Raw genomic sequence first — 13309 nt, 5'->3', positions numbered from 1 at the left:
TTGATATTCAGGTAACTAATACTATTATCATTAATTCAAAATACTAATTACAATTATGCAGTAACTGCGGAGACCAAGTTAGATTACGTTCTGGAATTCTTCAGAAACCGTTAAAAGTTGTACACATATTTTTAGGAAAGCTTGATTGTTTATTAAAGTAATATCCTTGACACGAATAGGTAAATTGCAATATATACATCAAAACTTGTAATATTTGATCCTGAGGTAATTGGTAAATGATTTGTTGACACGTCATCCTCTTCCACACATCGGCTCCCAAAAAAATGCAAATCGCAACGTGAATCCAACTCGATTAGATTACAGCACTCCAGCAACGTGTTGTTTTGCAATTGTGCGCTGGAGATTGTTCCCAAGCCACGGGGAGAGGAGAAAATTATCGAATTGTGCATTTGCAGGGTTTGGGAAATCTCAAAGAGATGCTGAGTGGATTCTAGGTGACAATTTTCTATGTGCAGATTTTTGATTTTCGAGTTCTTAGCTGCGGAGATATGGGATATCCTTGAAAATTTTAAATGTAAGCTTGAAATATTTAGATTAGATAACCCAAGATGTTCTACTTTTGAGTTAGAGACTTCCCAGTCTTGAGGGAAGTTTAGAAAACTTGAGGGCTCTAGGGTTACGGTAGAGTGGAAGATCTTCAGGACTTTAAGGCTTTTGGGGAGCCGCTGGACGATAAGCTTAGTGGTGCGGAAAATGTAGATTTGAGTGAAATCCGCGAGCTTTTGGTCTATGGTAAGATGCTCACAGTCGCCTAAGATCACTACTGAGATGTTATAGTTTAAGGGAAACTTGGAGGGAATAGATGATTTTTCTGTAAGACATGCGCAATCAGCTACAAGACTCGAAATTCGGCAGGTTATGCCGTGATCCTCTAGGCTTATGCTACGGGGTTCAACGCAGGGGTTCTCAAGTGGCGGACGGCATCGGTTACTTGAGATTTTATAGAGAAGAGGGGAATGTTTGGGAGAGTTGAGAAGAAAAGAATTGGTGGAACAGTCATTGGGCAAGCAGTCGAAGGTATTGTTTGCGAGGATGAAGTTGGAGGGATGGGATTGTGGAGATGATGAGAGGAAAGATGGGGAAGGTCTTGATGTGGTTATGTCGTTTCCTGTTATTCGAAGGGTGGAGATCTGAAAATTGAAGAAATGATCTATCCGATCGAAGTAAGGGGAAAGTTCGCCTACGTGCCTGCCTGTCAAAAAGCTCACCTGATTATCCCCGTGAAGCGTTTCCGAGTCCATCATTAAAATTCGATTACCATCGATTTCCACCTCCTCAAATACGGAGTCTTTGAAAATATTTTTTTCGCTTTTTCCAATTTTTGAACTTCTGATTTTCAATTTTCTAATCATGGAATTTTGAATCCAATCACTATTAATTCGATCAATTTCCGCTCCGGAAACTTCGAAATTTTGAATTTTCGATTTATCGATAGACGAGGAATTGCAAAGCTTAACCGTGGAACCTCCAAATTCAAAGTTTGAAATTTTAGATTTCTCTATAGTTCTTGTTTTCATCTCGCCGATTCTTGAATGATTAAATGATAAAATCGATAATGTGTAATTGGTAAATGCAAAAGAATCCACGGATCCAATGGAGCAATTCGAGAAAATTACCGAATTCAGTGAGGAGATGATGAAGGGTTCTGGGCGGAATACTGGGGTGTCTATGTCCTGAAATGTTGCATTTTACGGTTGAGATGGGAGTGTTTAGCGTACCCTTGACACTGGACCAATCCTTTGAATGACTGAACTGGTGACTTCGAGCACATTACACCCAAGCTTGTATGGGCTCATTATGTTGAAAGATGACGATTCGATTAGGCATCTGAAATTTTTTTAAGTGAAGCTTGAATTGTTTTCTTGTAGTTAGTCTAATAGTAAATCCACAATGCCCCGAAAATATGTTAATTAAAAATCTTCAGTCAAAATTTTGGTAAATTGCCAAAGTTTCCAAAAATGTGGACCTTTTAAAACATTTCGAGCATTTTTTCAGGTTTGAACTCTTAGAATTTTTGGAGCTATTATGAAGTAAAATATTCAATCCCAACCTTTCAATAATCTTCTGTTTCTCATCAAAAACCACCATGTCATCCTCTTTTCTTGGAATTAAATAAATCGAGCAATTTTTCAAAATTGCCATATCAGACTCCACATTGAGTAAAAAGGTATCATGCGCAGTCTCTACAGTAACCCCATCAAAAATCATTTCATCAACTTGACTTCCAGAAAATGCTTCTGATTCGATTGTTGCAATTTCTATTGAATCCTTGAAATATAGGTGATCGATTTGATACATTTTCGAGAATGCTTTGCGTTCGATTCTTCCAATTTTTGTTTTATGAAAGTAGATGTAATCGATATTTGTAAGATAATGGAATGCCTCCGTGGCTATCACATCAATTCGAGAGTTGCGGAACCTGGAAAAGGTGAAAAGATTTTTAAATGGAGGGATATGCAGGTGTTTCGAGGTTTGAAATGTTATTCGCGCACTTGTGAAAAGAACACTATAGTTGCGAATTTTTAAATATAACCACGAGTCGTGATTAGAAAAATAACACTAATATTTAGGTGCCCGGAGCGAAACTAGCAATTTGCAAAAACGCATCTAAAATATTAATGACCATAAGTATTTTTTTTTTAATTAGATTTTAATTTTCTGCAGTGAAAGCGTTGCGAATCTTTAGAGACGTACCATAAGTGATCAATATGAGAAAGACCGGCAAATGAAACTGGAGCAAGCGATGATATTGTGCACTGAAAGATTTTAAGAATAAAGTTTTGAAAAACAATAATTTTTTTGAATTTCCAAGATTCCGCTTTTTCCTGGAAAATGTCCAGAAATTTGGATTTTTTTCCTATTTTTTTTAAACTGAAACTCAAAAATAAAACAAACCAATCTTATTTGTATTTTAAAATCACTAATAAATTTTTACCCTAAAAACAAATTAATGGTCAAAAATTACTGTACCAATCATTTCTCCATCACTTCTTTACTCGAATCAAAAATCAAGTTTCCTCCCATTTTTAATACTTGCTCTCCTATTGCGAACGTACCGTTTACTTACTGTTCCATTTGTGCTACATTTTTTTCATTTCCCCCACAATCTTTCCCGACAAATTCGGAGCACAAACATTTTCGCCAAAAAAATCACAGAAAATAGTTATTCGCGCATTTTTTTTGCGATGTGTGTGTGCCTGATCAAACATTTACAATTTTCCGCCCATTACCACTTTGAAATACAGTTTTCGTTACCTTTTTGAAACTTTCGCTAATTTTTATGGTTTCATTTTTTTTAATCTGGAATTCCTAATCTTTAAAAAGTTCAATAAGTGAAAGCGAATTCGATGAAATATAAGTGAAACCAAGATGTGGGCGGAGCTTGTGTTGAGTTTTTTTAAATAAAAAGTTTACTTGAATTTGTAATAACTATTTAAAATAATGTTCTTATGTTAGCAATTAAAAAGGTTTTTTTTAATATAGGTCAATTTTTTTTGTTTTTAAAATAAAGTAACTTAAATTTTAAATAAGGTACCCAAAATAACTTTTGAGAAAACCAAAAAACAGGAGTTTTGTGGACAGAAAGGATATATGTCGAAATGTCGTTTTTGTTGTACTTTCAGTTAGCTTTTCTATTTTTTATAATGTTATGAAGGAGTTAGGATTTTTAAAGGATCGTTACATGTTATTTTTGCAAAAAAGTTTTGTAAAAATGTAGGTACACGGTAGAGTCTTTTTTGAAAATGGGTCAATATATACTGAAGATAAATAGTTTTTTTTCTAATTTTGAAAGCGCATGCCATAAATTCATTTGAATTCTTTTTTCAGTGTAAAATTTTAATTTAGTGTTCGCTGCGAGACCCGTTTAGAAATGCGTGCATCTTTAAATCAGCTACAAGAGACTTATTTAATTAGGCTTTCAAATACAATATAATCAAATCTTTTCAAAAATTCGAATGTACAGTAATTTCAAACGAATACACCCTGGGTTTAAAGAAATTTTGCTGCGAGACACATTTCTGATTAAACATGCGCCTTTAAAATAAACGTTCGCCGCCCATTAGTCATAATTCCGTTCTAAGACCATTTCAACACTTGCCAATTTTCTCAAGATTTCGCAATATAAAAAACAAATCAGAAAATTTTTTTTGGCTGTCATGATGAAACAAAAAAAACTGAAAACGAAAAGGTGAATCACCCATTTTTTTTTGTTATTTTTTCGTTGTTTTTTGTCGTCGTCGCTTTTCCTTTCAGTTTTCAGCGTTTTTCCCAGCTTTTTCTTTTTGATAAAAACATTTTCCCTCTATTTTCCTAAAAATACCACAATTTACTTAGCATTGAAGGATAGATCGTCCACCAAGAGAAAGCTAGGTCATCAATTTTTTGTTTCTAAAAATTGAACTGTTTTAGAAATGCATTCTGAATTTTGTAGATTTCAGATGGTCTACTTCACGCCATAGAAAAATCTTAGCGTGCTGCAGAAAATCTAGGCTATGCTTCTAGATATGTTCATATTTTAGGCCACCGACGAAAAATCTAGGCCGTTAATTTAATCATAGATTTTTAGAATCGTATGCCAAAAAAGGCCCGTCTCATGCAAATCTGAAAATCTGCAAAAATGGAGAAAAATAGACAGGGACATTCTTGGCCACCAATGCAATCGGAATTTTTAGGTCACCACAGTTACTAAAGTCATACGTCCGAAAATACGAATCTTTCTGAATTTTTTGGGTAAAATGTCAATTTTTGACAAAATTCTTTAATTTTACACTAAAATTCCTGACGGAATTCTGGCTTCCCTCATAAATCGAAATGGCAGAGTTTGCCGAACTAGGTCATTTTGGGTCGGAGAGATTTTGTGTAGATTTACGGCGCGTTGCGTGTCGCGTCGCGGCTCGTTTTTAGTTGTAAAACTGATGTATTTGTCCGTGTGGATTACACGACTCTTATCCACGCGTTGTCCGGCAGGTGATTGTCAATGGAGCGCGAAAATTCAATTAGGAAGGCCAGAACCCCGTGATTCCTGGTGTTCATCAAAAATTGACAAATTCACCCCCCCCCCCCCCCCCCCCCTAAAAACTGTCGATTCCCATAATTTCGAACATATTTCACCTGTGAACGTACTTTTAATGGTCGAGACAAGATGATGGGACAAACCAGTTCCCTTCCAATTCATCTATAAAACCGTACTTTTTTTCCTTTTTTTCTCTCACCGACACTTCTCAATTCGCGCACTCTCTCGCCGTCCCATTTCAAATGGTAATAGGTGATGAGAGAGTGAGAGACGGCGCAGAGTAAAATACAAAAAATTGGATGGGTAGTGTTTCGAATATTATAGATCTAACGCTAACGGTTTTCATTTTGTGTTGAAAGTACGCTCTATAGTGAAATTTAAGTTAATTTTCATTGGAGCGCGTTTGCAATATCAAATTTTTTGAAAAAATTGATTTTGGAACTAAAAAAAGTAGGACTTAAATATGTAAAATGTTAATACTCCAAATTTTCAAACGTTTGGCATAAGCACCGCCCATTTTCGCAGAATTTTCCCTAGGATAATCTCACTGAAATTTTAGTGACTCAATTTTTTTGGCTAATTATCTTTTACTATGTTATCTTTTACTTTTTTATCTTTTACTCATCCATTTTTTTCGAAATTATCTTTTACTCATTTACTCATTTTTTTTCAAATTTATTTTTTTTATCTTTTACTCATCCCTTTTGAAAAAAATTATCTTTTACTCATTTACTCATTTTTTCCATTTTTTGCTAAAAATCAGTTTTTCGGGTAAAAAAGTTGTCAGGAAGCCGATTTGGGACCTAAATTTGGCCAAATTTCTTTAGTTAATGATAAGGTTATCGTTATCTATTAGATAAAGTACTCCGACCACCCATCCGGTCTTCACTAGTCATATATCTCGATATGTATATTCAGGAAAAATTATTGAGAAAACTGATGGAGTCCTTTCTGAAATGTCTTTAATTGATGGAATTAACAGTTTTTATCGCTCATCTACTCAAGTTTTCCAATTTTAATTTTTTATCTTTTACTCATCATTTTGAAAAAAAATTATCTTTTACTCATTTACTCATTTTTTTGAAATTTTACCAAAAAAAGAGTTTTTCGTGTAAAGAAATATTTTCAAGCCGATTTGGTTGATCAAACTGCTCAGTTAACGTTGGTTAGTGATGTTCTATAGATAAACTGTTGGAAAAAATTTTTGCCGATTCAGTTACCCAACGTAGAATTTTGAGAACACAAGAGAACACAAACTTATATCAGATCATTTGAAGAAGTTCAAAAAAAATTCTGAATGGATCCGGATTCGAACCAGGATTCTTTCTACTGAAGAGCCCGCGCTTTACCACTTCACCAAACAGGTGAGAGGCGCCCTCGGTTCAAAGCTATATATGAAATCTGTTCCATCTTGAATTTGGTAACTCAAATTGATAACTCTTCATGATAACACGAAAGTATTCTATTCTGGAATGTTGTGCAACTATTCTTATCCATAGCTAACTTGTCCTAATTGATCTTATAATGGGAATGTAGCTTATTTGATTTTGTAGTCTTAGAATGTGCCTGTATTCTTCAGTGAAACCCTCCCGGCGGCCTAAAATGTTTTTAAAACTATTATATCCGAGTATATTTTTCTAAACTTCACTAGATAACAGTTTGGGAATTTCTGTGATTCATCGAAAAAGCCTTTTGCGAAAAAATCATCGTAGGCCTAAAAATTTTTTCTCAAAAACACCTCGAGTCTTGTATTTTCGTGGAGATAACATGCTCAGTAATTTTTATAAATTATTTTTTTCATCAAAAGCCCTGTTTTCGAGCTTAAAACGTCTTTTTTTGCGGTTTTATTCCTTTCAAAAATAAAAATGTCGTCAAATAAAATGCACGATACGCAAATGTACGCAAACACCGAGGTGTACCGTACTCCGAACAATTTTTAATTTCGATTTTTGAAAGGAATAAAACCGCAAAAAAAGACGTTTTAAGCTCGAAAACAGGGCTTTTGATGAAAAAAATAATTTATAAAAATTACTGAGCATGTTATCTCCACGAAAATACAAGACTCGAGGTGTTTTTGAGAAAAAATTTTTAGGCCTACGATGATTTTTTCGCAAAAGGCTTTTTCGATGAATCACAGAAATTCCCAAACTGTTATCTAGTGAAGTTTAGAAAAATATACTCGGATATAATAGTTTTAAAAACATTTTAGGCCGCCGGGAGGGTTTCACTGAAGAATACAGGCACATTCTAAGACTACAAAATCAAATAAGCTACATTCCCATTATAAGATCAATTAGGACAAGTTAGCTATGGATAAGAATAGTTGCACAACATTCCAGAATAGAATACTTTCGTGTTATCATGAAGAGTTATCAATTTGAGTTACCAAATTCAAGATGGAACAGATTTCATATATAGCTTTGAACCGAGGGCGCCTCTCACCTGTTTGGTGAAGTGGTAAAGCGCGGGCTCTTCAGTAGAAAGAATCCTGGTTCGAATCCGGATCCATTCAGAATTTTTTTTGAACTTCTTCAAATGATCTGATATAAGTTTGTGTTCTCTTGTGTTCTCAAAATTCTACGTTGGGTAACTGAATCGGCAAAAATTTGGTTAAAATTCCAGTTAAAGTGTAGTAAATTTTTTTCAGGACAGTTAATTTCATCTATTATATGCATTTCAGGAAGAACTCCATCAATTTTCTCAAAATTTTGATTTTTGAAAAAAATTTTTTTTGAGTGGGTAGACTCCACATAGTCACTTGAACTCGCTTGTCTGGATCTTTGATGATATAATGGCAACTTTTTAGTTGGAAAATTTTTTCCAACAGTTTATCTATAGAACATCACTAACCAACGTTAACTGAGCAGTTTGATCAACCAAATCGGCTTGAAAATATTTCTTTACACGAAAAACTCTTTTTTTGGTAAAATTTCAAAAAAATGAGTAAATGAGTAAAAGATAATTTTTTTTCAAAATGATGAGTAAAAGATAAAAAATTAAAATTGGAAAACTTGAGTAGATGAGCGATAAAAACTGTTAATTCCATCAATTAAAGACATTTCAGAAAGGACTCCATCAGTTTTCTCAATAATTTTTCCTGAATATACATATCGAGATATATGACTAGTGAAGACCGGATGGGTGGTCGGAGTACTTTATCTAATAGATAACGATAACCTTATCATTAACTAAAGAAATTTGGCCAAATTTAGGTCCCAAATCGGCTTCCTGACAACTTTTTTACCCGAAAAACTGATTTTTAGCAAAAAATGGAAAAAATGAGTAAATGAGTAAAAGATAATTTTTTTCAAAAGGGATGAGTAAAAGATAAAAAAAATAAATTTGAAAAAAAATGAGTAAATGAGTAAAAGATAATTTCGAAAAAAATGGATGAGTAAAAGATAAAAAAGTAAAAGATATCATAGTAAAAGATAATTAGCCAATTTTTTTAAATTTCTTCCCCTATGTTCTACTTGCCGCCATAGAACAATCTCAGCGGTCACAGAAATTCTAGGCTATGATTCTAGAAATTCTTCAAATTCTAGGCCACTGATGAAAAAGCTAGGCCGTTAATTTAAATATAGATTTCTAGAATTTAATGCCAAAAAAGGGGCGTCACTAATTAATTTATCAATGGGCCGAACTTACCTCATCTATAACCAATTGCCTCGGACTTTGTAGGATATCCTTGAAGGCGTGCGGCTCGAAGTACAAGCGGCCTAAGATTTAAAGATTAGGCCATGGCCATACTTTTGATGACCTAGAACTCTAGTAAACTCTAGTAATCTCACCAATAGCTATGAAAGAAAGTCGTTCCACTAAAACAACGCCCGCGAAGCTCCCATTTTGTACGGTGACCTGAAAAAAAGTGTTCTCCATCCGGAATAGCTTCAGCCTGATCACCTTATCACAAGTGTGCACGACAAGTGAAGTGATATATGTGCTTCCCAAAGAGGAAATGATCAACTCTGGCTTCTCTGACGTCTCGCATCTGTAAATACTCTCTTGTTGGTTTTCAGGTGTCTGCGTCTCTCTGTCTCTCGTTTGTTATTTACAGTAGCCATCGTCCACCGCCCGCCAAAGCTTGTAATAAGCCGTACAAGAGACTCATCATCAAGAAACATACAAATTTTCTTGTTCTATGAAGCTCGGAGGCTTCAGAAGCCTTGTTAAGTTGTTTAGAACTTATCATCTAATTTTCGTTTACAACAAAAAAAACTATTGTAGACAGTTTGGCGAACGATTTTTGATATTTTCTTTTAAATCGTAAATAATGGAAAGCTTTAAATATTTCCAAAAACAAACCTAAGGAAAAATTGGCGAAGTCATTATTTTCTTACAGAATTTTCAGGAGATACGTGGAAAAATCCTGCTTTACGTAGAATTTTTTAGCTTTCATTAAATTTTTCTAAGCTTTTCACAAAAAAATAATAAGGTTTCTTGAAATTTTCAAATTGCCACCATTCTGTTAAATTTGTCGTGGCGGTGTTTGCACACAAAACACCAGATCTTACGACAGTTTCGAAATGAAATTTTCACGTTTTTATCTACTTTTTAAACGTTTTTTCTCGTGTTTTTTAGTTTTTTCGAGAGTTTTCAATCATTTTGAGAAAAATTATAACAAATTATCTATTTATGCAGGCAGGTTCGTCAACTTTAATGTGTTTTTTCGTATTTTTGGTTTTACACAGGAGCAAAAATTATTTTCGAATTTCCGAATTGAAAATTAGTTTTATTCGAGTTTTCTCATTATTTTTCAACTTTAACGCTGTTTCCAATTGCACCTCCAAGGCATTGCGAGAGAGTTCTAGTTGCTGTTAGAGACGCAGACAATCACTTAGCGATGGAGCGCGCTTGCTCACCATCGTCTTCATTTTCGCCGCGAACTTTCTGTTTTAAAATCGGGTGCGGCGCCAATTTTCTCGCCGTCGAGTGGGCCGCCGCGTTCCTTTCACTTTTTTGCGAACATTTTTCCGCTGATCGATCTGATTTACACTTTAATTTGACGAGAAGTTCTCTTAATTCTCGGTTTTGTCGCCTATTTCTCCATATTTTCGTTAAAATTCATCGTGCCTAGCCTATTTGTAGCTTTCCCTCATCTTTTTTCCCATTTTTACATGTATGCAACATCAAAAACAGATAAATGCGAAAACTTCGTATTTTCTTCTATCAATGACAATTTATCTGCGCTTTTCTTGTGAAAATTACTAAAATTCGAAAATTACTAAATTCTTATCTTTCTTCGACAATTATTTTCTGAAAATCTCTGCAAACTCGAAATCTCGAATTCATTTTTTCGTTGTCAGTTTAACCGGAAGGAAAATCCCGAAAAAACGGCCTTTTTGAAAGCTTCACCCTTGCTAATCCGGAGAAGGTCCCAAGCAAATTACGGAGAGCGCTAGCTGTGACAGATGTCCTTCTCCTCTCTCTCAGTGCTTATTAATTTTTTGTGCCATGTCCGTGAGAGCGAACCCTTTAATCAAAGTGGTTTTGGAGGCCAAAATCCGTGTTTTTCCACCGAACAAAGATTGCAATTGCGAATTTTAGCACATTTTTGAAAAGAAACTCTATTTTTTTGTCCAAATTTTCAATCGAATTTTTATTTTTCCCTTTTGAAGCAGTTTCTAGTCGATTGAATCGTGTGCACACGGGTCATCATACTGAACGATGATTCGGGTGAATCATGAATGTTTGGACAACATATTTTACACTTTTCGTATAGATTTTTCGCTGAAGAAGGAGCATTTTGTCCCGCCTGTGTCAGTTGAGTCACCGCTGTTTCTGCCACACTGTACGGCAATCGGTTTTGCTCGGCAACAGGCAGATCACGAAATTAATCGAATAATTTCGGCATCTTGCCGTGCCCAATATTAGGCATATGTAGAAACATTTGAAACCCCCGTGTTTTCGGTATTCTCGGCAATTCACCACTTCACATAACGAAACATTAGCCGTCTAATTTCTCTGTTTCGCAGAAAGCGCGCAGTGTCGGTCAGTTGTATTATAAAGTTCGTTTGGCTGCGATGGCAATGTGGACAATTGTATCGAATTACTCGTTTTTGGGAGGAAGAGAAAGGGGTTCTCACTTTCCGCCACTGTTGTCGCTCATGAATTTTTGATTTTATGCAAATTTTTTCCGAGTGTGGAATAGAGTAGTTCCCCGCCGTATTTTTATCGATTTAGAATATTTTTCTCCATTCTATTAAATTGAAATGTTCTCCTTGAAATTGACATTTTTTGTTAAAGTTCAGTTGAACTTTTCGATTTTTCTTCTTCCCTAAAATTTGTTTCTATGCGTTTGTTATCACTAAAACATGCATATGCCATTCAAAATGTCCACTTTTCTGTTTACTTTTTTGTCTTTTGGCGGGCGGGGGCAGCTTCGTTTCTGTGTGTCATTCATTTTCCCGAAACACTCACGAGCATGCGATACTGTGTTCGTGGCAAATACACTGCCTTGGACACGTCGTTAGGCCGCTGATGATGTATGGGAGTAGTAGAAGGCGAATCAATGGAATTATTGACGAGCGGAACACCATTTTTGCTGAAAATTACTTAAAATTTAGAAAAGTTGGATTAAATTAGTATAAAATTGTCTATAATCGCGTTTTCTTATTTTCGTGTTCTAAATCAACTCAAATTGCGCATTTATTATTTTCTTGTCCACTAGTTTTCTCGTCAGTAATCAATTTTTTCGACAGATTAGCTTTTTTTAAAACAATTAAAAATTGTAAGCTCTTTTTCTTGAATGAAAATTCAAAAAAAAAGTCCTTCAAACATTTTCGACTAAAATATACTTCTAGAAGCATCGAAATTGGCACAATTTTTGATTTTTTGCAAATCTCGTTAAATTTAAGGATTCTTAAAACAGTTGTATCGCTTTTTTTTCTACCTAGAATGCAGTGCCACTCAAAAATTTTAGACATTTCAGCTAAACTCGGTTCTTGATCTCTATTCCACTAATCAGCGAGGCTCCGGCTCTCCTTGACCATGTTCTCCCATTTTTGTATGCCCGGCAAGCCAGATCAGTTGCGTGATTGATTCGCTTGTGTTACTTGTTCTACGACTCTTCAAATTGCCCAGTCTCTGGGACAGTCCTTGTTTGTACAGTAGAGAAACATCACTACCGGCCCGCCGTCGGCCCGGTAGAGGGAAATGGACAGAGAGAGAGAGATGGAGGGGAAGACTGTGTAACTCTAGCCTAATCAAACGGCAATGCACACTGCCATTCACGCCCCGTAACACACTCACTTACGCGCTTATCCAAATAGGTTTTGGTTTTTTTTTAGATGATTGTTGAATTTTTGCACTTTTTAGACTTTTCTACATAAAAACAGGTTTTGTCAACGAACAAACACTTTTTTTGGACTTTTTCTGCCTTTAGTAGGCTTTTGTAAAAAAATAAGTAGTTCGTGAATAATTGAGCCGAAAAGTCCTTAATGTGGCGGTTTTCCTTTTTTTTCTCAATTTTTCAATTTTTTTAAATCACCCATAACGAAAAAAAATACTTTCTAAAAATTCAGACAAATTCTAATTAATTTTCAAGTTCTCCCATCAAAACTTTCGCTTACCTTCAGCTTTTGACTTCAACGTTAACTGACATTTTTAGGGCGTGTTCCTGTCGAGATTAAGCTGTAATAAGTAGAATTGTACGAATAATTTTGAAAATTTAGGGAAAAAGACTTGCGAAGCTCTAGCGAGAAGGGTATTCTCTAATAGAAATAATTTGAAAAATGAAGAGAAATGCAAGAGGAAGCAACTGAGAAGATGAACACAATAACGTTATTTCCATCTCTGCTTTTTTCCTCTTCACCATGGCGAACAAAACATTTTATGGGTCTCCTCTTCTGGCTGATGTCTGACTCGGCTACACACCTTTTGGTTCAGCATTGCTCCTCAGAAGCGAGGAGCAACTAGGTGCATGAAAAATGAGCAATTTTTGTTGTTTTGAAAAGTGAAAATTGGTGAAAAGTAACCCAAAACTTGGAAGTATGTCACTATCGGAATGAGTAGAAGCTTTGTGTGCTACCGGAGGATCTCGTTAACTCGTTGCGTGTGCTCTATTCATGGGCTCTCAAGTACCGTGATGGGGACCCGCCCGCAACTAAGTAGTTTATCTAATTTCTTTGAAGCCGTACGGGTAGATTAGGTGGCTCCGGCCGGGGGAGAAGGACAAAAGTAAGATGAAAAGGCGAAAGTTGTCAAAAGATGCGTGAAAATTTGTTGCGTAATGCACTTTGTCCTCTCCTTCTCTCTATTGGAGAGGGGCCACTC

General features: G+C 35.3%; 1 protein-coding gene and 4 non-coding genes across 5 annotated transcripts; 3 read left to right on the top strand and 2 right to left on the bottom strand.

Moving 5' to 3' along the window:
- Nucleotides 1-144: 144 nt before the first annotated feature.
- On the bottom strand, nt 145-12667 carry lron-13 (eLRR (extracellular Leucine-Rich Repeat) ONly). Its single transcript, NM_067397.7, has 10 exons — nt 12607-12667; nt 11456-11579; nt 8939-9026; nt 8827-8893; nt 8684-8754; nt 2716-2777; nt 2072-2440; nt 1740-1848; nt 1230-1694; nt 145-1151 (listed from the first exon to the last, which is right to left on the bottom strand). The coding sequence occupies exons 2-10, from the start codon at nt 11572-11574 to the stop codon at nt 153-155; spliced, it is 2349 nt and encodes a 782-aa protein (NP_499798.2). The 5' UTR covers nt 11575-11579; nt 12607-12667; the 3' UTR covers nt 145-152.
- Nucleotides 5468-5538, top strand: Y76A2B.10. Its single transcript, NR_101871.1, has one exon. It is a non-coding gene; the product is annotated as an Unclassified non-coding RNA Y76A2B.10 (non-coding RNA).
- On the top strand, nt 8937-9041 carry Y76A2B.7. Its single transcript, NR_052835.1, has one exon. It is a non-coding gene; the product is annotated as an Unclassified non-coding RNA Y76A2B.7 (non-coding RNA).
- Nucleotides 12059-12247, bottom strand: Y76A2B.9. The gene has a single exon (NR_052833.1). It is a non-coding gene; the product is annotated as an Unclassified non-coding RNA Y76A2B.9 (non-coding RNA).
- Nucleotides 12059-12247, top strand: Y76A2B.8. The gene has a single exon (NR_052834.1). It is a non-coding gene; the product is annotated as an Unclassified non-coding RNA Y76A2B.8 (non-coding RNA).
- Nucleotides 12668-13309: the final 642 nt, after the last annotated feature.

Source organism: Caenorhabditis elegans, chromosome III (genome assembly GCF_000002985.6).
Source record: "Caenorhabditis elegans chromosome III".
NCBI lineage: Eukaryota > Metazoa > Nematoda > Chromadorea > Rhabditida > Rhabditidae > Caenorhabditis > Caenorhabditis elegans.
This window is presented reverse-complemented; position numbering and strand designations above follow the sequence as displayed.